Source organism: Panthera tigris, chromosome A3 (genome assembly GCF_018350195.1).
Source record: "Panthera tigris isolate Pti1 chromosome A3, P.tigris_Pti1_mat1.1, whole genome shotgun sequence".
Classification (NCBI taxonomy): Eukaryota; Metazoa; Chordata; class Mammalia; order Carnivora; family Felidae; genus Panthera; species Panthera tigris.
In genome coordinates this window covers 134,588,247-134,612,695 of record NC_056662.1, presented here as the reverse complement: position 1 = coordinate 134,612,695, position 24,449 = coordinate 134,588,247, and the positions used below count along the sequence as shown (strand labels likewise).

At 52.9% G+C, this 24,449-nt stretch overlaps 1 protein-coding gene across 11 annotated transcripts in view; it reads left to right on the top strand.

Annotated features, from left to right (window-relative positions):
- RNF144A (ring finger protein 144A) overlaps positions 1-24,449 on the top strand; it is a 139,077-nt gene that overhangs the window by 52,291 nt on the left and 62,337 nt on the right. For 2 of the 11 annotated variants that reach the window (XM_042982557.1, XM_042982556.1), the window contains exons 1-5: positions 17,287-17,383; positions 18,961-19,075; positions 19,320-19,508; positions 20,680-20,813; positions 24,273-24,418. In XM_042982557.1, the coding sequence (XP_042838491.1) occupies positions 19,047-19,075; positions 19,320-19,508; positions 20,680-20,813; positions 24,273-24,418 (498 nt within the window). In that variant the 5' untranslated portion in view covers positions 17,287-17,383; positions 18,961-19,046. Of the gene's footprint in view, positions 1-530; positions 812-17,286; positions 17,384-18,960; positions 19,076-19,319; positions 20,125-20,679; positions 20,814-21,786; positions 21,836-24,272; positions 24,419-24,449 lie in introns of those variants that run through there. The other 9 variants (XM_042982564.1, XM_042982563.1, XM_042982558.1 and 6 more) reach the window with 8 other exon arrangements.

Sequence of the window (24,449 nt, the reverse complement as noted above, 5' to 3'; positions counted from 1 at the left end):
TTTATCGTTGGTGACGGCTGGTTTCCCACCGCCCCTTTCTGTGGTCCTTGTGGCAGAAACTCCGGCTGCCTTGAGGTTGGCCCCGGCCCGGAAGTCACTCGGGGCCTCGGGGAGGGCCGTGGGGACTGGTGTTCTCTCAGTTCCCTCCATTTCCAAGAGTCTGTGACGCTCCGCCCGCAGGTGTCTCGTTTCCTGAGTCAGCCCGATCTCTTTGGCACCGAGAGATCTGCAGGGGGTGAGGTTGGCTGTGGTGGGTGGGGGCCCCACCCGTTGGCCTGTCTGGTGTATAGGGTAACCCTCATCCTGTTCAGCGTAGGTGCCAGAGAGATCACGTATGTTGCAGAATAAAACACAGAATAAAAATAAAATTGCGATGTGATGGTTAAGGCTGAGAAATGAACCGGGTTCTTAGGTGACGTCTGGCTAAGAACCAGATGGAGTTTCAGGATAACTCAGTGTTTTCCTTGAGCCTTCACTCTGGCAGACTTCCTGCCCTCTGCCCATCACTCCAGCCACGCGGAACGGCTTGCTAGGAACGGGCCATCCCTTCTTCTTTAGGCGAAGCCCTGGGATCTCCGTGTGGTGGGCCGGCAACTCCAACGATCTGGGAATCAGGAGTCCCGTCTTCTGGCTTGGTTGCGCCCCTCAGCCCTGCGACGTTGGACTCTATAGAATGAGGGCTCAGGCCACAGGATTCCCAGGGCCCCTCCCTCGCTCTTCTGCCGCATTTTTGGCACGGATGCCATTCCTCATTCTCTAACCTGTACCTGCACCTCCACCTTCGAAACGAGACCTTGAATGTTCTCCTCCCGTAAGTTAAGAAAGTACAGAAGAGATACTTCTAGCTTCCTGTTCTGCTGCTGCTGCTGAACTGAACGCGGTTTTCTTCCTCTTTTCTTCCCGGTTTGCAAAGGGGGGAGATGGCAGCCGGGTGGGGGGACGGCTCTCCCCTCCATGCTCTCAGCCTCACCCAAGTAGGAGCAAACCAGGCTGGAGCCAGCGGAACCCACCCGTTCCCCTGGAAGCCCGAGCAACAGCGGCACCGCTCAGTAGACTCTAATTTTAACTGGTCCCCCTCCTCCTCTGCCTCCCCCTCCTCTTCCTCCCAGGCGGGGGTTGCGGGCACGCGCTCGCTCGCTCATTTGCGGGGCGGTTCTGCAGCAAGATCGAGTGACAGCCTGAAATGCTGCCGTGCCCCTCTGTTCATTTGTCAGGCTTTGGGAGACAGCTTTCCCCCAGCCTCCGGCAGGCATCTTACATAACTTCCTCCGGTCACCCCCACCCGTCTTAAGTCGCACGTCTTCATATGTTTGTAAGTCATTTTTACCTTTAGGAGAATTTTTCCAGCGGGTTGGAGTGAGCGGAAACAGCCCCAGGTGGCTTCTTCTTTGGGCTGTTTGCTATTCTTGGAGTGGAAATGGGGGGTTCGCTTTGCCTTGGCACCCCTTCCCCTTTCTAGGTCCTCTGCTTCCCGGCCCCTCTAGCTTATGAACACTCTTACCTAAGACATTGGCTGCCTGCTGCAGGTGGTTCCTGTGACCACGGCTGGCAAGGCGGCCAGCTGTGTCTCCGGGGTGTGTCCAACCTGGAGGTCAGGGGACCCACCCCTGGGCCGTGTCCTGGCCGAAACTCGCAGAGGAGAACGTTTTCTAGACGCTTGTGGCTGCACGGGAGAGAGGCGGGGAGGCCAGTTCTCTGGCTCACCTTAGCCAGACGGTGCACACCTGTACCAATGGGGGTAGAATAATCCCAACAGCCCACGTTGAATAACCGGCGATGACAGCAGACAACATCGCCATCGCCATCGCCATCGCCGTGGCCCCCGAGGCCTTGAGTGCATGGTCGGAGCCGTGAGACCTAGATTACCCGTGGGAATCAGGGCTCTGATATTCAACCCTGGAGACTTTGTGGAACCTCAGCACCTCAGCCCTCTTGTCTGACGTGGGGTAGGCGTGTGCCTTTCGCAGCCAGCCAGAGGATCAAATGAAGCGATGTGCGCGTCATACGATTTAAGATAGCGCCGCGGGAGCTGTGAGCCTTACTCATGTGACTTGCCGCGGTAGCACGCTGACGTGGTAACATGTTGGCTCAGCTGGGATTCAAACCCGGCGGCCCCTCATCCTGGAGACTGCACGCCTTCCGCGAAGGCCGCTGCCTGTGTGAGGCTCAAGTGGCGTCTTGGGCTCCTCGGATACAGAGACTGAGGGTCTTCTCTCAGAACTGCACGACCTGTGTAACCACCGTCTGGCTGGATTCATTTTAGGGCAGGTCCTGCGCCTCTCTGTGTGTATGGGGATCGTAAGGCCGCCATGTTTTCCCCAAAGCCACGGAAGAGTCAGGGGCATGGGGCCAGATGGCATGGCTTTGACCCTGAGACTCTTGTAACCTTACTGTAGAGGCAAGTGGTGTGTGAGGTGCCTCGGACACGGGGCCCGTGAGACTCACAGGGGGTCCTCGTGCCTGTGCTGTGGGGGTTTCGGGACACGCCATCAGCTGGCTCGTGAGGGGGGACACGCAGATTCACCAGGTGGAGAACGAGGTGGGTGGATGTCTGTGCCACTGGACGTCCCACTGGACGGACGTGTGGGAAGGCCCGGACTTCTTCGAACAATAATCCCTAGAGTGCGTGGCCAGGATAGAATGTTCTCTCTCTGTGTAGACTGGGTCTGAGTCCTGTGTGAGGCTCAGAGGATGAGGCCGTGACCTGTCTTCACAGCAGGCTCAGGCATTTTGGAGAGGAAGTGAAATTTTAGAGGGGGGGGAACCCTTGTTAACATGAGTTGACGGTGTTAATTAGTTACCGAATTAACTAAGTCTGTTAGTTACCCGTGTGTGGAGAAGGGGAGAGATTGGAATGGTGGGAGCAGGATCTTCCCCAAAGGGGCCCCGCATCAGGGACCACGGCGGATTAGGAATGGTTTCTGGCTGCCCGGGTGCTGCGGTACTAGAGTCCGGTCGTTGCTAGAGAGACTCCGTGGCCCGCGGAACCCAAAATACTGTCTGACCCTCTACGGACACAATTTGCCGACCGACGCTCGGCACCTGTACTGGGCTTTAGGGCGGCAGCGGGAGGAGGGCCGCAGAAGTGAGGACGGGGTCACAATTCTGGACTCCGTCGTGTAGGGGTCGTGGTTTGTGCTCGTCCCTGGATCATAGCTCACTCGTTTACCACCTCCTGACCTGGGGGCGGCGGGGGGGGGGGGGGGAGCTTCGTACACCTGTTCTCCGGGAGTGTAGTGCGTGCACGAGACCATCCTGAAAACAAGAATGTGACTGGCGCGTGCTTCTGCACGTGGCCAGGAGTGTCGCGGCTTCGCACAGTCCCGTGTCACTTCCGACGAGAGAGCCTGTGGGTGGGAGAACGGGACTGGACCCCATCTCCGTCGCGGGGCTCCCTGTGCCTGGGGTCCTCCACCAGATGCGGGACACCGGCCCCCACCTCCCCAAGCCGTCCTGCGAGCAGGTGGCTGGTGGCCGAGGAGATCTCGATAAACATGAGCTACTATTATTATTTCTGAATTCCTGCTCGAATGAACGTGGCTTTTTTTTTTTCTGCCTTGTGGGAAAACCAAAAACTCTCCCCCAAAGCCTGGAACTGCGAAAGCCTTACTCCCTGAGCTGACAGGCACTTGTCTGAAATCTCAACGCTGACAGGCAGCTGATCAGAGGATGTTGAGTCTTTTGACGATGAAATAAATGTCAGATTTTAAATTCGGAAGAGACACGTAGGAGAGCAGATATACACTGACATTTTTGGAACTCGGAGCTAGCTCCGAGAGGAAAATTGCTACTAAATATCATTTGGAACTTTTCTCTCAATTCGTATATACTGACAGACATTTCCCAACTTTAAGTAGGCAAGCAGGTGTGTAGAATGAATAGATACGACCCTCTTGATTGAAGGATCAGAAAAGAGACCCTTTACTTATCCTAAACTACTGTGATTATGAAGTTTAAGTTCATTTCATTAAAATCTTTGTAATTTCAAAATAGAGCTACCCATAGCATTCACAGGCAAATTAATTTAATTGTAAATATCGGGAAGTTCTCTGCCTCTCTCTTCTCCACCCTCAAGCCTCTCCATCCTGTTAGAAGACTGTTTTAACTAGGATCAGGGCACCTGGGTGGCTCAGTCGGTTAAGCGTCTGACTTGGGGCCAGGTCATGATCTCACAGTTGGTGGCTTCGAGTCCTGCATGGGGCTCTGTGCTGATGGCTCAGAGCCTGCATCCTGCTTCAGATTCTGTGTCTCCCCTCTCTCTCTGCCCGTCCCCAACTCACACACTCTCTCTCTCAAAAATAAATAAACATTAAAAAATTAGAATATAGGGTATTTATCTACTGCCTCTTTATGCAAACAAGAAGAAATGGAAGTATGCATGAAGATTATGCAACGTTTGGTATATAACATGTACCACTGCATATACTTTGCTCTTTTCACTTAATGTCTTTTGCACATCTTTCCATTGTAATGCGTAGAAGGCTTTTCTGCTCTGTCTGCGGTGGCGTGGTATCCACAGTGTGGACGTTCCACGGTTTATTTAACCAGTGTCTAACTCGCATTGTTTTTAATCTTTTGGCATTTTGAACAGGACCACTGGGACTCTTTAGTCAATGGTCACGTGCATAGAAATGGGATATCTGGGTCAGTGGGTAAATGTAGGTAAAGGTTTGTAGATTTTGACAAAAAACTCTTTCCACGTGCTGTGTCATTTTGAACTTCAGTGTGTAAGCCCACCCTTTTCCATTCTCCTGCTTTTACTGGTTTGATAGTCTTTTAAAAAATTACGTTTATGCCCTTCAGCTTTTATAACATTGTGAGAAATACTGTAATGAACATTTTCATGCCCCGGATTTTTTTCTTCTATGGACAGATTCCTAGAAATGGGGCTTTGTGATCAAAGGATTGAAACGCCTTGAAGGTCATGGGTAAATCTTGGCTGATGCCTGTTAAGGCCTGTCATTGCTTCTTGCCGTTAGTCACGTTGATGGGTTTCTCCTTGACTCAAACCAAATTATTATCATTTAGAAAACGTGCAGCTGATGGGGCGCCTGGGTGGCTCAGTCGGTTAAGCGTCCGACTTCAGCTCAGGTCACGATCTTGTGGTCCGTGAGTTCGAGCCCCGCGTCGGGCTCTGGGCTGATGGCTCAGAGCCTGGAGCCTGCTTCGGATTCTGTGTCTCCCTCTCTCTCTGCCCCTTCCCCGTTCATGCTCTGTCTCTCTCTGTCTCAAAAATAAATAAAAGGTTAAAAAAAAAAAAAACTAAAAAAAAAAAAGAAAACGTGCAGCTGATTTTTACAAGTGGAAAATCAACCCCATCATTTCCTACATGTGTAATCAGGGTGCAGAGCACTTGAGAGATGTCACGGTCACGGAGCTGGCCAAAAGGCAGACCCGAGCCCAGAAGCCAGCGCCCGCGTTCCCAGGAAGAGACACCTGGCACGTTTTCTACACGAGTTCACACCAAAGCATGGGTGATGACATGGTTCCTTGGGCAATTTTCACATAAATTTATTGGGCCCAAACGAGTGTTTTTATTTCCCTGTAGAGCAGATCACACCTAATTGCTAGTAGTCATCGAGCCTTCCACTCTGCGGATACTCCCCATGTAGCACATTATACCAGGTGTCATGTAGAACATTCTCCCAGGTAGTTGCTATTCCACGGGCATAAAAATCCTCCCTGTTACGAAGGACGCTTCTAAGATAATAGAAGAGGTAATTCTTTCAACACGGTTACCCCGGAAAGGAGTTTTGGAGCGTCACATGGTGTGGACCTGCTTTTATGGACTTTCTCCGCCATGCCAGTGCCGTGTGAGTTCTTTGGACGCGGGAGAGAGCCAAGCAGATGAAAATTGCTGCCCTCAAGGAGAGCACATCCTGGAGTGGGGACAGAATCGAAGGAGGTTGAACAAGACAGATAAGTGCCGGGGAGAAGAGGAAAGTCCGGAAGGATGCTGAGAAGCGTGTGTGGGGAGAGGGTGATGAGTTGGCTTATGAGGCCTGACACCGGGGGGGACCCTGGCTGTCTGCAGGCAGGGGAGACCTGCCGAGGTCACTTTGTTGTGGGCACAAGGCCGGCGGGGAGCCCAGAGAAGGCACCCCAGCTCCTCCCTTCATCTTCGCACAGGTGAGCGGCCCAGGAGCAGAGACCTGGTCTCACACAGCCCTGCAGAACTTGGACCTTTGTCCTTGACCAGGAAATCCGTCCACAGCCGTTGGCGTGTCTGAGGACTTGTGAATGAGGACAACACGGGTTGCACAGAGTCGGTTGTATTAGTTTTGGTCCCATAATTCTATACTGATGATTCTCAAGTGACCCAAGAGTTTTACGTCCGTAGGAGAACATGGTCCCTGTAGACCCATTATCGCTTCAACGACTTGGTCCTTCTTTTTTTTTTTTTTTAAATTTACATCCAAGTTAGTTAGCATATAGTGAAGTAATGATTTCAGGAGTAGATTCCTTAATGGCCGTTACCCATTTAGCCCATCCCCCTTCCCACAACCCCTCCAGTAACCCTCAGTTTGTTCTCCTTATTTCTGAGTCTCTTCTGTTTTGTCCCCCTCCCTGTTTTTATATTATTTTCGTTTCCCTTCCCTTATGTTCATCTGTTTTGCCTCTTAAAGTCCTCATATGAGTGAAGTCGTATGATTTTTGTCTTTCTCTGACTAATTTCACTTAGCATAATACCCTCCAGTTCCATCCACGTAGTTGCAAATGGCAAGATTCCATTCTTCTTGATTGCCGAGTAGTACTCCCTTGTAAATATATACCACATCTTCTTTATCCATTCATCCATCGATGGACATTTGGTCTCTTTCCATACTTTGGCTATTGCTGATAGTGCTGCTATAACCATGGGGATGCATGTGTCCCTTCGAAACAGCACACCTGTATCCCGTGGATAAATGCCTAGTAGTGCAATTTCTGGGTCACAGGGTAGTTCTATTTTTAGTTTTTTGAGGAACCTTCATACTATTTTCCAGAGTGGCTGCACCAGCTTGCATTCCCACCAACAACACAAAAGAGATCCTCTTTCTCCGCATCCTCGCCAACATCTGTTGTTGCCTGAGTTGTTAGCCATTCTGACAAGTGTAAGGTGGTACCTCATTGTGGTTTTGATTTGTATTTCCCTGACAAGAGTGATGTGGAGCATTTTTTCATGTGTCGGTTGGCCATCTGGATGTCTTCTTTGGAGAAGTGTCTATTCATATCTTTTGTCCATTTCTTCACTGGATTATTTGTGTTTTGGGTGTTGAGTTTGATAAGTTCTTTATAGATTTTGGATACTAACCCTTCATCTGATGTGTCATTTGCAAATATCTTCTCCCATTCTGTCAGTTGCCTTTTCGTTTTGCTGATTGTTTCCTTCCCTGTGCAGAAGCTTTTTATTTTGATGAGGTCCCAGTAGTTCATTTCTGCTTTTGTTTCCCTTGCCTCTGGAGACGTGTTGAGTAAGAAGTTGCTGCGGCCAAGATCAAAGAGGTTTTTGCGTGCTTTCTCCTCGAGGATTTTGATGGCTTCCTGTCTTTCATTTAGGTCTTTCACGACTCCGTCCTTCTGAGGCTGCCCTGTGTGTTCTCCACAGCTGAGGGCTTCACACACAGGGGCACCGGCCCTGGTTGGGGGGGGGGACCCAGGTTCTAACCCTGGGCTGGAAGTAAATACGATTTACAGACACGTGTTATTATGGGAATTCCCAGCAGGAATGCTTCCTCCTGGAAGCCTGCTCCCAGCTTGTTGCTGGTGTTTTCCTGGGATTAATTTGAAGTTTGCGTCTGTGTTTCCCTTTCAGGAAAGGTTGCATCAGTTTATTTGATTATGTTCGAATCCCTCAGGGGTGGGCTTGGAACAAAGCTTCACGTTCAGGAAACAGTGAACAGGTTCTGCCGTCAGAGCACCGGCCTCGTTCGTCCGGGGCTTTTCTTCTCTCCTGGAATACTCTTAAACTTACAGCTGTGCTCCTACACCGTGGATCCAGGCCACCATGTCAGAGCTGATTTTGAGTAAGTCTTGTGGTTTGTTTTCATATTTAATAGAGCTCCCAGCATCCTCCAGCCGAAGGATGAAGTGTGGAGATGGGCGAGGCGTGGGGAGCAGGTGGGGCGTGCAGGGGTTCCCAGCACCGCCATGATCACTTGTCCCTGTCGTGAGATCACATGTCCCATTCCCTTTCGTGACTCTTCGTCTGTCCATCTGGTGAACTCATCTGTACTTGGGGTCTCTTTGGCCAGGCCCAGGAGAGGGGGAGATTGGAATGGCCTTGCATCAACGTGAATTCTAGAATAGTGGGTGGGGGGCTGAGCCTGGGGTGTGGATATGCAAGTCATGTTGGGAATTGTCTGACTGTGGGACGGCGCTGTAGTGGGCACACCCTTCCTGATCTCCTCGTGGTCCTGTGTGAGGACTTAGCGAGGGCCAGCCTTCCTCATGGAGACTTAGGAGACTCCGATTAAAATGAGAGATATCCTGCCTCCCCGAGTATTAGCTTTTACAGTCTTTGGCCTTGGCCTTGTGGGAAGACTGAGGGGTTGAGTGCTGGATGGATTCCTGCATTGTAGCCAGCCGAGTGGTCTTATCATTACCATCATCAAGCCAGATGCCTCATTTAACAACCGGAGGGGTCTCTGTGATGACAAATACTCTTCTCAGGTGCAAGAAGCTAAAAACGTCAGAGGTGTATTTCCTCAGAGGGGAGCCTCTTCTGTTTTCTAGCAGGTGGGACACAGGATGGGCGGTCACGTCACCCCTTTGTGTGCTGATGGGGCAGATGGGGGTCTGGTGGGGTGGTGCAAGCATTGGGAACCTGCTGCGGCCGGGGAGTCTGGTGCTGGAAGGGAACGTGGGCTTCGCAAGCCTCGGGTTAGAATCCTGGAATTACTACTCGTCACCCTGGACTTTGGGCCAATTGTTCATCTTCTTCAGCCTCACTTCTTCATGGGTTAAGGGAGGATAATTAAGCGGACTTCCTGCCTCGGTAGGGCGGATTGATGAATTGCAGAGTAGAAGTGGGGACACTGACGCTAAAGCACAGGGCAGCTAATCCTAAGAGCATCACGAGACGCCATTCAGTGTGATTCGATGGGAAAATCGGTGTCTTGAACCTCCCCTATTTTATCAGTGCAGGGGGCAGTTTGTTTGCTTGGCTGCTCGGCGGCTGGGGAAAGGAATTGTCTCCACCGCAGTGAAACAGGCATCGTCCCATCGATGTGAGTACTTTTTTCTACCCAGTTAGCGAGGCAGTATAGGAGAGAACAGGATAATGTATGGCAGGATTTCTCTTTGAGTAGGATTTTCAACTGTCAAATGGTAATACTCACCCTCGTCATGGAGCTTACTCTCTTCAGGGGGAAGAAGGCAAACAGACCAAGATGTGCACATAGTGTGTGTCAGAGAATGGCTGGGGTGGGTGAGAGGGGAAGGTGACAGGGAGTGACGGGTGCCAGCATTTAGGGGGTGCGGATGGTTAGGGGTGCGGGCAGTTAGGGGGTACTTGGGGTTAGAAAGGCCGACGGTTAGGGGTGTAGGCGGTTAGGGGTGCGGGCGGTTAGGGGTTTGAGCGGTGGGGGTGTGGGCAGTTAGGGGCGCAGGTAGTTGGGGGTGCTTGGGGTTACAGGTGTGGACGGTTGTGGGTGCAAGTGGTTAGGAGTGCAGGCGGTTGGAGGTGCAGCGGTTAGGGGGTACTTGGGGTTAGGGGGTACCCGTGTTTTTACGTGGGTGATCAGAGGACTGAAAGCTAGTGGGGGATGTAAATAGGCTGTAGACCACTGTGCTTTGGAAAACAAAGGTTAGTGACGTTTTTGTCCCAGTGGTGGTCCTGCTGGAGTGACATGTGATTCTTCAGGCTTGTCTCACTTGTAGTCTCAAAACAAAGTGGGGCCCTTTATAGGTAGGGCTCCTGGGTGGCTCAGTTGGTTGAGTCAGACTCTTGATTTTGGCTCAGGTCATGATCTCAGGGTTTATGGGTTTGAGCCCCACGTCGGGCTCTGTGCTGACAGTGCAGAGCCTGCTTGGGATTCCCTCTCTCTCTCTCTCTCTCTGCCTCCCCTGCCCTGCTGGCAGTCTCTCACTCTCTCTCAAAATAAATAAACTTAAAGAATGGGCCCCTTTCATGATTCTCAGACCGTTTTTACACCGAGAAGATGGTTGAGGCCCCGTGTCCCAGAACGTCGTGGGTGCTGCGCAACTCAGTGCACAGCGGGTTGCAGTTTACGAGCAGTTAGAAGTGAACTCCGACGATACCCCGAGGTGGAGACCCGTTTGGAGATGGCACAGGAAAGATCTGTCACGTGTGCGGCGTGCCCCAGGTCAGTGGGTGCTGCTTGCGGTTGGCAGGCGTCACCTGCTACGGCTTCCAGATCGCGAGACGAGGAGACTGAACGTGGGTGGACTCCCGGGGGGGCTGCAGAGTTTGTCCACGGGGCCCTCCGTGAGGGCTCCTGGCCCCCGAGAGCAGAAGCGCGTGGAAGGCTCCTGTTCGCATTCCCTCTGAGAAGTGTCCTCAGAGCTAAGGCTGTGTGGGCTGCACCCTCTGGCCTGGGTCCTCCTTCTAGAACACATCCTGGGAGCCTGTGGGTCTCAGTGGCAGGAGCGCCCAGGCACGGAAATGGCAACATGTCCTTGAGAGGCTACTTGCCCCTGTCACGAGCACCCACCATGTCACGTGTGGAGCAGGTGCACGTGTTAAGGGGCATGTTTGAGACTCAGGCCCCTGCGGTCCTCCCGTGGTCTTGACCGGGGACCTGCTCGCAGTGGGGGGTTTCCAGCAGGACTTCCCACAGTCTTGTTCAGGAATCCTGGCTTGGCCCCCTGTGCGGAAGCCGAGATGCCAGCCTCTACAAGCAGGGTCGGCAGACTTTTCTGCAAAGGGCCAGATAGTGAGTATTTGAGTTTTGCTGGCTTACGTGTCTTTGTGTGCTTGCGACTAGGTCATTTTATAATCTTTAAAAATGTAAAAAAAGTATTCCGTTTGAAGGCCATCTGAGGAAAAGGCCTGGACCTTGGCTGCACACGGAGCCTGCTGTAGGAAGGCCCGCGCCTGCCTTCCGTGCTGCTAACAGCGCACTGTGCCTGCCTCCCGGGAGAGGAGCGGGTGGGCTCAGGGGTCTCGCTGATTTTCCCGCAGCCCGCGGCCCCGGAAGGCGCCACACCTGCCCTCCCCGGCTTCCTGTGGCAGCTCCTTGCCCTGTCCTGTCTGCTAGGTCAGAGGCCTGGGGCTGCCCGCCGCCCCCTCTCACACCCACACCCGACTGTGAGCCTTCCAGCAGCTTTTCTTGCAGAGTCTGTCCAGAATGTGACCGCTTGTCATCAGTCCTGTTTGTCATTGCGCCCCCCCTGCAGGACAGGCACCGACCTCTGACCTGGATTGTTGCAGTCACTCCCCGGCAGGCCCCCCCCCTTCACCCGCCGGTGTAAGGAGCACCCTGCACCCCTGCACAGGGTCTCTGCACCCCCTCCCCCTCCCTGGTTGATGCCCCCCCCCCCACAGGACTCACGGTACTAACTAACATGCTGTGCGTTGTACCCGCTGACCTTACGGACGCATTCTCCGTTCCCCCGTGGACTGTAAGCTCCCGGAGGGCAGGCCGCCTGGTCTGTGCATCTGCTCAGCGGTATCATTCCCGGTGACTGGAACAGCGTTCGGGCCGGGCACTGCGGGGACCCCTCCGGTTGGTGACCTGGTGCAGGTCTCCGCCCTCGTTTGCAGCAGGTATGAGCCGAAGGACCCCTGCGGCTCACGTTTTCTCCACCCCAGCGACGTCGATCCGCATTTGAAAATGACGAGTGTGTGCGTACCGTTAGAAAAACAAAACCCAACCAAGTAAATGTGAAGAGCGATCCCTGAACCGGGCAGCACGGCATGCAGCCAGCGGATGTCCCAGCAGCCTCACAGGGGCAGGTGTTCGTGGGAAGGACAACAGGGCAAGGAGCTACCGGGGGAAGAAAAGGAAGGCTTGTTTCAGGCCAGGTCGGGTTCTTTTCGGGGGGAAAGAACAGCAGGGTTTTGATCCTGCGGATGGCCTCCCCGGGGCTGATCGGGACATTTCGGAAGGACTTTTAAAAGGTCGTGTTCCTGGGAGAGGCTGAAACTGGAATCACATCTCAGTTTGCTGAGCTGGGCGGGAATGACTCCATTTGTTAACCGTGTATACCTTTCCCCGTTGTGCAGGGCCTGCGTGATTCCTCTGGCATGTGCCTTGGTCCTGGGCTGCGTGTGTGCCTACCAGGACCTGGGGCGGGGGCCACCGATGCCTCCTGGTGATTTGAGACCCATCAGTGGGCCCCAGTGTCTTCCTGCCAGTTCTCTGTCTCTGGAACCGCCCGCAGCTCCTGCCTCCCTCTCCCGCAGCCCTTCAGCCTCCCAGAGCACTCCCACCTGCCTCCTGCTGTGTTTTCAGGGACCCTGTGCCCTCTTACCTTCCCCGTCCAGCTTCTGGACAGAAAGCAAAGACTAAATCCAAATATTCTTGAACTTTTGAAATATTTTTGAAATATCTTGAAATATTCTTGAATATCCGTGCAGTGAGAAATGTGCTCCGGGGTGCCCGGGTGGCTCTGTCGGCTAAGCGTCTGACTTGGGCTCAGGTCATGATCTCAACGGTTTGTAGGTTCAAGCCCCACATTGGGTTCTGTGCTGACAGCTCAGAACCTGGAGGCTGCTTCAGATTCTGCGTCTCCCTCTATCTCTGCCTCTCCCCAATTCGCTCTCTCTCTCTCTCTCTCTCAAAAATAAAAAAAAAATTTTTTTAAAGAAAAAAAAAGAAATGCGGTCCACATAATTGGAAGCCACAGATTTTACTTGATTTTCTCGTTGAAGTAGATCAAGAAAGTTAAAACCACAGCCTAATATTGGTAAGAAGGTGATTCCCCTCGATTTCCCTAAAGTTTCTCTGAACAGATCCCTTGTCATTTTATACCTTGTACTTGATCTTTTTCTTTCTGGATGGGATCTTCCAAGGCAGGTGCATTAGCCAGAGAAAGAGGGTTTGGGTTATCAGTGGGTGCTCTGTGCGTGGCGCCTCTGTTGCTCGTAATCCCGAGTCTAGAACAGTGCTTAGAACGTTGTGGGAACCTGTAGACGGTGGCTAAGTTACTGTGTGAATGGACTAGGGAGTGTAAATCAGGACCAGGAGGGACAGGACCTGGGGAGGTAGAACTGCTTCGTAACACAGGACCTGCCGTACATGCTCTAATGGACAGAACGGGGCCCCTGGGCGCGGGCACATCGTGTGCTCTGAACTGGGGGCTGTGGTAGCAGGGTTTTCTCAGGGAGGCATGTTTGTCCTCCACTCCTCTCACGTCGGGACCCATTTCTCACCTCCGGGAAGACATTCTGTTGCCATGGCAGCAGCCGGAGCAGGAGGCCTGTCACAGGAGCAGAGTTGCACCTGCTCGGGTGGGTCCGAGGAGCAGGGGGGATCCTGGAGGCCGGCCCTCCCAGCCACGGTGGAGGCGAGGCCGTCGGTCCACGGAGGATGGCGATGCACCATGAGGGTTTGCGTGGTCGGTGAGCAGCAGAGCAGAGACGATGACGTCCCCGGTTTCCTGACTCTTCCCAGAGGCCTGTTTCTACCCCCACCACATGCTCCTCTCTCCGTCACGTGCCCCGAACTCACAGGATCGACAAGACCCCACACCCGGGAATTCCCCAGACTTGTCCTGGCAGCAGGGATCCCACTTGGTGCCTGGCCTGCCAATCTTGCCAGCTGGCCAGAGCCGTGCCCCCCAAACCGTCCTGCCGCCGGCCAGGACTGACCTCCCCGCCACGGCGGGAACCAGCCTCCCGCAGCCCACCCGTGTCCTGTGGTTCGGGGCAGGGAGCCGGGACGGCCCACGGCTGCTCAGCCTTTGTCGTAGATGTCAGTATATCCGGCTGCTCATTTTCCCGTGCCCTTATCTGAAACAAAGTAGGAGATCGTGACTATGTCACTGGCAGGTTGGCCAGAATACATTAAGGGTAGTTCATTATCAGGTAGCAGGAGGTGGTGTTGGGGCCGGTGTGTGGCCTCTTAGCAAATCCCTAAATGGCATAGAGTAAGGAAATCATCTCTAAGAGGACAAACAATCCAAAGACCCCCTTCGGCCTTGGAATGTAATGATTGTTTTATGTATGACTTCTAAAGTGTCACTTGTGGTAGCCAAAGTGTAATGTTTTTGCGGGCGAATTGAAGTAGAAACAATAGGTCCTTTGTGTCTCCTCTGCACTTCATTCCTGGACGGAGGTCAGAGAGGCAGGCTTGTCTGGGGCCGTCTGTGGGAAGTCAGCTGTGATGTGGAAGCCACCAAGGCATTTGCAGCTTGCGTTTTTTTGCATATTTGATTGCATAAAATAAGGAGTATTTTATCCGCCTTAGAAATGAGACCGGGAGTTCTCTGCCGTGAATGCCGATCGTTTCCCAAGCCACACGGCCCACCAGGGAGGCAGCTTCCAGGAGCAGGTCCACAGAGCCGCTCAGCCTGGGGAGGAAGAGTCTCAAGGTCATACCTCAAGGTCATATGTAGTCCTGGCCGCCACCGGAAATTCCTCTGGGGGCATTTTCAGCAGGATTTTTGTCACATCTGTGTGGGTTTCCTGGGGGCCTTGCTACAGGAAGTTTTCCGCCAGCGGTCTCTGCATCAGTCGCGACGTTTTCTTCTGTCAGGGCAGGTGCACAGACTCTGGGTGACATGATGGGGGCAGGCCGGGGCCTGCTCCGTGGGAGGAAACAGCTCCCGTTACGTGGGCCTTCTTCAGAGTCCCGTCGACCTTGGGGTACTGTGCGGTTAGGAAGCTGCAAATGATGGGCCTCTTCTTCTCCCTCACCTGTACAGGTGTGTGTCCTTGTGGGGAACAAAGCCCTCCGCGTGGCTATGGCTGTTTCTCCAGTGGATCTGTTAAGAACTGGTCCTCTGCGTGACGACAGCTCGGACAGGCCAGGGCCCTCTCTCTGGTCCGTCCCTTCTCCGTTGTTGATCGTATCTGCTCCCCTCAGGCTCCTGCAGACTCTGAAGGCAGGGAAGCCTGTTACGGGGGAAGTTTATTCCGCCCCTACAGAACCTGCATGGCATGTGGTTGCATGTGAGCGAGCGTGTGTGGTCCTGTCCGGTCCTACTCGACGTCCTTCTTGGAGCGTCACTGGGTTCGTCAGCATGTTAGAAACCACACGGAGTCTAATCGTTAAAAATAAACAAGCCTGTCCGACTAGACTGAGGACAGTATTCCTCAGACTTTTAGTGTCACGCTTGATAAGTCTATTTGGGAAAACAATGGCTTGGAATGTTTTCTTTCCAGTAGAATCTGCATTCCTGTGTCTTATTTGGGTTTAAGTGGAAAGGCAAAGTTGTTTTGTTCATAAGCGTTTTATTTTAGCGCGGTTTAGATTTAGATGTACAGATTTAGATTAGATTTAGGTTAGCAGATTTGGATTTTGGTTTAGAAAAGCAACCCAGATACAGGAAGTACCAGGAGCTCGCCTGCGCCCACACCCAGCTTCCCTTATTGTTGACATCTGGTAGGAGTGTGCTGCACTTGCCATGGCTCATGAACCGGTACTCACCTTGGTTTCGATGACCTTGACAGTTTAGCGGGGGAAGACCAGTCGGTATTTTGTAGATGCCTCTCGACTGGGGTTTGTCTGATGTTTTCCTCGTGGCGATTAGGCTGGGGTTGTGGGTTGTGGGGAGAAAACCGCAGAGGCACAAGTGCTGTTTCTGTCCTGTCCTGTCACGTCAAGGGTCCGTGCGATCGTCGTGACTCCCCGCGGCTGATGCTTGCCTTGACCACCTGGCCGAGGCGTGTGCCAGGTTTCTCCGTGTGCAGTTACTCTTTCCCCGCATCCATCCTGTCCCTTTGCATGATGCCGCCCCGCGCAGCCACACGTAGAGTCGGGAGTTGTGCCCCAACTCCTGGGGGGTGGGGAGCAGCTACGGAATATGTCTTTTCTCCGCCATTTATTTATCAGTTCCATCATTTACGTATATCGGTGTGAGCTTATGGACACTTATTTTACATTTTTGATTATGCTCCCTATGACTTTGTCGCTCAGACTGTCCCAGCTTCAGCCATTGGGAGCCCATTGTGTTGCCGTGACACATCCCCAGCAGTGTGGCTGTTTATTTCGAGTACTTCCTTGCTTTGTGGCACTACCGAGTGTTCCAGGATCATCCGGAACGTTTCCTGTGCAAGCCCTTCAAGCCGCCCTTGAGCCCTCGTTCCTTTGTTGCAGCGTGGCCTCAGAAAGCAGGCTCTGGGCACTCGGTGTGCTTTGTGGCGAGCCGGGGCACCCTCGCCTGTGTGCGCCAGCCGGCAGAGCAGGGGACCGGCCGTGCGTGTGTTGTCCCTCGAAGACGCGTGTGTCTGTAAGCCGTGCCGAGTGTGGTGGGCTGCACCTGTGTTGAGCTAATCGTTGAGTTTGTGCTGATGTCTCCGGCTCTAAGCCAGGACCTCGTGGATCATTCCAGCCACCTCCCCTCGCTTGTCTGGGACCTTCCACTCTGACAGCGAGAAGCCTGACTCCCACCTTCCACAGTCCGCTTGCTTGTTTGTTCTAGTACACGGATGCATAGTAGTTTCAGAATTGTTAACCCACACTCGAGCGGAGACGGCTTTGTCTGCTAGGGTCCGGGGCTTATGGACAGTTCCGTTTGCCTGCGGTCTTACAGGTTCCACTCATTTCCAGACTTACTCAGGTCAGGGCTTTTCCCCACCCCTGCGGTGAGGTCATTTGGTACCCTTGTAGTAGAGTTCGAGTTTCTCTTCCCAGCCTGCATTCCGTGCCAGGATGCCCTTCTTCCTAGAGTATTGTTTTAAAAACATGCATGCATCCAGGTTCACTCCCTGTGCTGTGAAGTTTTGTTTCATGGGTTTTGATAAATGCATAGCGGCACGCATCTGTCCTTACAGTATTCTACAAAAGTACTTTCCATGCCCTCACACACCCCCTGCGCCTCACCTGCTCAGCCCTCTTCTCCCTCCTCCCTCCCCATCTCCTGGTAACTGCTCATCTGTCTACTGATTCTACAGTCTGCCAATTCCAGAATGTTCTATGATTAGAACCATATAGTATGTAGCCTTAAAAAACAAACAAACAAAAAAACGCTTTTGTTTCTTAGAGGTTTAGGTTCATAGCAAAATTGAGGGCCAAGTACAGAGTTCCCGTATCCGCTCCGTCCCCACACAGGCACAGCCTCCTTCACTATTGACATCATGCACCGGAGGGGCACCTGTTACATGGATGAACCTGCAGTGACACATCATAATCACCCAAAGTTCATGGTTTACTGTGTCAGCTCAGGCTGCCAGAACAAAACACCACAGACCGGGTGGCTTAAACAACAGGACTTTATTTCTCATGGTTCTGGAGGTGGGAAGTCTGAGATCAGGTGCCAGCATGCTCAAGTTCTGGTGAGAGTCCTCTTTCCGGCTTAAGACGGCTGCCTTCTCACTGGGTCCTCGTAGTGGATGAGAGACTGTGGGGGAGGGAGAGGGAGGTGCCCACATTGTCCTCTCTTATAAGGCCACGGTCCTACTGGATCAAAGCCTGCTCTTTTTTTTCCTTAAGTTTATTTATTTTGAGAGAGAGAGAGAGAAAGAGAGAGAGCATGAGCAGGGGAAGGGAAGAGAGAGAGAGAGAGAGAGAGAGAGAGAGAGAGAATCCCAAGGAGGCTCCACACTGTCAGCACAGAGCCCCACACGGGGCTTGATCTCAGGAATCGTGAGATCACAACCTGAGCCGAAACCAAGAGTCGGACGCTGAACCGACTGAGCCACCCAGAAAGCCCCAGTCTTTATGACCTCATGTAACCTTAATTACCTCCTAAAGGCAAACGGTCACATTAAAGGTTAGGGCTACCCCTTAGGGATTTGGGGAGCAGGAACACCGTTCAGAGCATCATCTTAGGGCTCCCTCTTACTGTTTATACATCCTGTGAGTTTTGACAAATGTAGAATGACGCATATTCACCATTGCAATTACGTTCTGAATAGCTTCACTGTCTTAAAAAATGTCTATGGCTTTGCCTGTTCACTCTGTTTTTCCCCTTCTCCACTCCCCCCGTGGGCAATCACTGATCTCTTTTACAGTCTGCATAATTTTACGTTTTCCAGAATGTCACGTAGTTCGAGGCACACAGTATGTAGCCTTTTCGGATCTGCTTCTTAGGAACATGCACTTACGGTTCCCCCACATCTTTCCGTGGCTTCATAGCTCCCGTTTTTTTAGCCCTGAATAATAGTTTATTGTCTGGATGTGCCCACTTAAATAAACTGGCATATTTCATTCACCGAGGCCCCATTCTCCCGTGATCCAGAAGGAGACACAAAGGAGGTCTAGCAGGGCGGTCACATGCCTGAGCGTCAGCACCTTGCAGACTGCGAGTCAGTGGGTGTGTGTGTGCTTGACCAGGTCACGCTATCTCTGTGCCTTGGTTTCCTCGTTTGTAAAATTGGAATAACCCCAGACTGTTAAAGTCCCAAAGTCACCGTGTGGAGAAATGAAATGATGCATGGAAGTGATGACCGTGATGCCTGATGCACGTTAAGCAACCAAGATGTGTCTATACGTACATACGTGTCTACATGTACATACATGAGCGTGTGCCTGTGACTAGCACTGTTAAGGAGAGAGAATGACACTTAGCCTTGGATAATATATTAGCAAGTTGGAGAGAGAAGCTAATACATACAGACTTGGAAAGCCACACTCCCCCAGAGAATGTCCTAAAAAGAATAAATGAAGATCAACATACCGAGTCTCGCCAGTGCCTGGCAGACACAGTGCTCGGCTGCGATGTTTGGAGAGATGATGTGCCTGTTGGGCTTAAGCCCACATGGGTTTTGGAGCCCGCGACCTGGGTGGGGGGTGCCGGAGGCAGAATGGCGTAGACCAGTGGCTCTCAACCCTCCCTGTAGAGGAGAATCCCCGGAAAGGCCCGTGGAGACGCACATTGCTCTGTCTGTCCCTCCTCCCCGCCCTCCCCCAGAGTTTCTGATTTTGAAGGTCTGGGTTACCAGCAAGTCCTCCGGCGGTGCCGATGCTGGTGTTGTGGGGAGCGCGTGTTCAGGGCCGATGACCACGTGCAGCAGAGACTCAGACAGGTCAGCAGCTGATGGGTTCAGAGGACCGGGGGGGACCTCACAACGCCAGGGGCTGATGGTGGGCACGAAGGGCTGGGAGGGTTCAGACCCCTGGTGAAGAAGGGGGAATGCAGCGGGGAGGCAGGATGCGGGGGGAGACGGCGCTTCGGCCAGCGGGGGCTTGTGGGTGGTCTTCGGGAGAGGGAAGGGTGGGCAGTGACCGGCTGGCAGTCAGTTACCCCTCCTTCCTTTGCTCTCCTGGAAGGGGTGAAGGCGGGGAGCGTAGGGACCCGCACAAGCGCGCAGCCCCCAGCCCAGCGGGGGGACGTCTCCGGACGGCAACCAGAGCTCGTGTTCACATGCGACTGCCTTCCTTTTCGGCCCTTTCTGCTCCCGTGTCCACACCTCCTGCGCCACAGTGCCTGCTCTGCGCGACCCCCGCAGCGCTTAACAAGTAACTTGCCTGATAAACATTCTGAATCACTTACATTGAGCAACGCTTGTCATTGACCAGATGTGCTTAAAATAGTTGGCTTCATAGGACTTGACCTTCACATTAGGAAAACAAAGATTGTTTTTCTTTTCTTTTATTGTGCATTGTTATTTTCTTAGCAGATTCCTATTTCAAGTTTGCAGCTGTTCAGTGTTTGTAAAATCATATTCAGCCCATCCTGTGTGTCGGGAAGGTCCATGACGGGCTTCAAAAATATCTTTTGTTATGTCCCGTTGTCCCCCGTTTGAATCCTGATTTGGGGCACCTCAGAGAGTATCCAGTCTAGAGGAGAAAGAATACCGACTGACGAGGGACCAGGAAATTGGCATCTGACCCGCTTTAAGAGTAGCGCCCAGGGAGGGAAATGAGGGGCCGGGATGCCTTGCGTGCAGGGCAGTGAGAAGCCACGGTGTCCAGAAGTCAAGTGGAAATCACGGTCTAGGAGGAAAGGAAGTGAGAGGTCAAGCCTGCAGTTTGTGCTAAGGATCACATCTTCGGAGAGGCCGTAAACAGGAAACAGAGCCAAGCCCAGAAGCCAGGAAGAGCGGGGAGAGTCTGGGAGCGACCAGGCCAGGAGGTGACGAGTGGTCCAGGGTGAAGGTGGTACACGGTGGGTGGGGCAGGCGAGCGTTCACGTGACCCCTGGTCTGCCCGGGACTCGGGGTGGGGGCTGCGAGGACTCTGTGTTGAAGGGTTAGATGTCAGCCGTCCTGTGGCGCGTTCTGGGGTGCCATCTGATCGGGGGCCACACTGAACAGCGGACAGTAAAGCAGGGGCCTTTGGCTTTCGTGTGCTGCTTCTGAAGGTTACCGCCGTCCCTGGCACTTCCTGAAAGACTAATTTGATCATACAGTTTCTATGCTCGCGCCTTGTCTGTCCCTTTAGTCCATATGGGTTCATGCCCAGGGCTTTAAACCTGATGCAGGACAGTGACTCCCGCTTCCCGGACAGGTAAAGTGTCCCAGGAGTCCTAAATCTATCTCTTCTCACCCTTCCCAGCCAGTGGATGCGGGAGGGTACGGTGTGTAGTTTCATGGAGTGAAAACAACTACAGTTTCCTAGTCTGTCCAAAGTCAGTGACCCAAGCGGCAGAACCCTTCTCCCTTCCAACGTGGGACCTCTTTACCCTCAGACCGCTGCTACAGAGCCCTCCAGCATCCGAGACTGGGCCTTTGCAACAGAGCTCCCGGCCACCTACCCCCAGCTGTCCGGGAGGGACGCACCAGTCAGCAGCCGCCGCCCACAGCTGCGACGCCTCTGGTACAGGTTTGTGATCCCTTTTAGGGATAGCGGACCTCCATAGTCAAAATGGGATCGTCGCTCTGTACAGTGAGCTTTAAGCAATGTTACTTGAAAAAAAAAATCATTGAGGAATAAAACAAAAGAAGATGTGGAGGGATAGAGAGAAAGAAAAAACATCTTCGTTCACGAGCCCAGGATTCAGAAAATGCTTGTGGACATTTAAAATAATAATGATGATGAGGTTTTGGGGGGGGGGGGCGGGTTCGGAGCTGACGGCCAAGAAAGAATTCTTGAAGATGTGTTTGGTGCAAAAAAGGTGATTTTAGTAAAGCACAGGAACAGGACCCGTGGGCAGGAAGAGCGGCACTGGCGTTGTGAGGCGTGACGGGTTATACACTATGGAGTCGGGGGAGGTACAGTCAGGAAGACATTTCTTAAGGGATTTCCATATGCTAAAGTAGACTCCCGGGGTAGCAGAGGCCTAGCTATGGTCAGGCTAAGGTGGTTTTTGCCTCTGGCAAAGCATTAGCATTAAGACAGGGGGGAGTTTCTGGACTTTAGGTTATTGGTAAGATTGCCCTTTTTTTGTAGTTGTACTAAGATGTTTGTGAACTGATGTGAACTCTTATCAGTTTAACCGTTTGTTTTCTGTCCTTTCCTTTGCTCTTGGGCACCCAGAAGTGCCTGAGGAATGTTACACATATCCCACGGGGTGTGGGGGGGTTATGTGTGCCCCGAGATAGCTCACTGACCCCAAGCCACCTAAGTGTTGGCCCATTGGCTGTAGGTCAAATTATGAGGCTTGTTTAAATTATTTGGAAGACTCCGACCAATCCAAAAGTTCCTTGCGTTTGTGTCAAAGAGTTCTTTTCAAACAACAGAAAATACACTTACTTTAGACTAAGTTGCTCCCAGTGATTAGCTTTCCGGGGAGGGGTCCTGGGTGCCATCCCTTTCCTGCCCTGACCGCTGATCTCTCCTCTTTGTCTCTGTGCAGATTCCTGCCGGCCTCCGGTAACTGCCGTCCTTTGCTTGGGCTCTTGAAGGTCAGGGTCTCCCCCTGCGTCTCCGTTATTTTTCATCACTTATGTTCCTTTGTTCTTTGTGTCTAATCCGTCTGAGTTCAAGATTCTGCAGTTACCTTCTCCCCCTCCCTGGACGCCCAGTGTAGGATCCACAGCGATGACTGGTGAAACTTGAGAAGGGAATATGAGTAGATTGTAGAAAGCAATCGTGACAACTCCTCGCCCCTGGGAGTAGCTGGCACAAAGAATGGCGGTATCTAACGCCTCGTTGGAGAGCTAACTGGCATCCTCAGAGTCTGCCAAGGATGGCTAAATGAGACCTTGCAGGGGAAGAGGAGTGGGGGTCTTTACTGAGCACTTCCTACATGTGCCAGGTCCTGCACGTGACCTCTCTCGACCTCACAGCGACCCCGGGAGATGGCGCTTCTCCACCCCCTCACCCACGGAAGCACACCGTGGCTGACGACGGTCAGGCAACCGCACCGTAATTGTCCTGGACGCTCAGTTTGCCCTCAGAGCACAGAGTTTCCTGTTGCTTCTGCTGTGGTCCTGCCACGCTCGGTCCGCCTGGTGAAACCTGTTCCCTCCTGCTTTGATAGCCACTCCCTGTTCCCGATGTGAAATGTAGCCTCCCTTCCACACTCAAGCTTCGTCTTCCTCATGAAGCTCTTCCAGTTTGCTGAGGAGTCTTCTACCCAGACTTACTCTCATCTTTACCAAGTGCCTTGAGCACCGATTTCGCACATAAACCATATACTGCCTTATAGTATCGGTTAGCTTGCTCTTTGACCAAGCGGGTTCCTGAACCGAATCTGAAGACGCCCCAAGGCGGGGAATTGTGTCTCCTGCATCTTTGAATCTTTCCAAGATGCTAGAATCATTTTGTGTATGTTCCGGTCGTTGGTTGGTGTTCTGATTTATTTTTGTTGTTCCTTCGTGGGTTAGGTCTTTGTCATTCTATATCCATCCCTCTGCTGTAAGTATGAGGCAGGACAAGACAGATCCTCCCTTCGTGGCCTCACAAACTAGCAGGGAACGCAGGTGTCTCTTGCTGTCTATGTCATTTAGTCCCTCAGTTCAAAGATGAGGTTGGGCAGAGAAGGATGCCAGGTTGTCTAAATCAGTTTGGATCCTGAAAGCTGGATAGTAGGAGCTCTCTCTCAGAGTTCAGATGGCTGGGGATTGCGCCTGAAATTTTAACTGAATCGTACTCGGTTCTGAGTTTGGGGAGCACGGGCACGCTTACCTACTGCGGGTGCACACTGACTGCCGGGCTTAGGTCGGGTGCCAGGGGTTCAGACTGAGAAGACGTAGCCCGAGATACAAGGATCTGTTCATTCACTCAACAGGCAGTTGTTGAGAGGTCGCTGTGGGTCAGGTGATGAGCCAGAGGCTAGAGGCACGCACCTTCCCTGTCTTCCCCAAGCAGCAAGCAGTGGGAATCAGTGTGATAAATACAAAGAGAAAACACATGCTATCAGGAAGCAGACTGTGGGCAGGTGAGGAAGTGACCAGAGAACGTCCCCGGAGGATGGGGAAGTTCCTGGGGTGCCTGGGGTTCGCACCAGGCATCGTTGGATGCACTTGACCCGTGTAAATGAACAAGTCTGCCAAAGGCCCTTGCCTCCCTGAAGCTTACGTTTGAGAAAATCTGCCAGTGCTTAAGGAGGCAGTGGTGTTGGGGCTATTTCTGGGGGGCCGGGTAACACCTGGGTGTTGTGGTGTGGAAAGGTGGATTCCATTTGGAGGGCACTGAAGACTGAGGGGGAGGGGCCACACCCACCGCTTTCTTTCTTTAATTTATTATTTATTTTTTTAATGTTTATTTTTGAGAGAGAGAGAGAGAGAGAAGAAGGGAGGGGCAGAGAGAGAGGGAGACACAGAATCCGAAAAAGGCTCTAGGCTCTGAGCTGTCAGCACACAGCCCGATGCGGGGCTTGAACTCATGAACCACGAGATCTTGACCTGAGCCGAGGTCGGACACCCAACCCACTGAGCCACCCAGGCGCCCCTCCACTGCCTTCCCTGAGATGTTCCTGCAGTAGAAATCCTAGAACAGTCCCATCTGATCAGACTATTTTAATGGAAGCTTCTTCTCCACGCTTGCTGAGGTTTTGCCCTCCTAGACGAGGTGCTCGGTTGGTGGGGGTGGGGGCGTGTCTTACTCAGTGCCCATCAGAAGGATGGAGGGAAGGCGGCAAGGGGGTGGGTCGTTTGCCATTTGGAGGGTAGACACGATCGTTACCCTCTGCGCGGGGGAGGGGTCACCCACAGACCCAAGGGACCCGGGGACCCCTGGTTAAAGCTCCGAGGACCCAAATGAGCTAAATCCCTGGGCCCATCGACCGCCCCTTGGCCACTCCCTGGGGCCCCATGTGGAGCCGAGAGAGGTGACTCCTGCCTCGGTTCTGCTGGAGGCCACGCGGGGGTCTGACGCCCTGTGCTTCTCTCGTTTCAGACTGTTCTGCCATGACCACAGCGCGGTACCGGCCCACGTGGGACCTGGCCCTCGATCCGCTGGTGTCGTGCAAGCTGTGTCTCGGGGAGTACCCGGTGGAGCAGATGACCACCATCGCCCAGTGCCAGTGCATATTCTGTACTCTGGTGGGTCCTTCCGGAGAAATCCACTATTGGA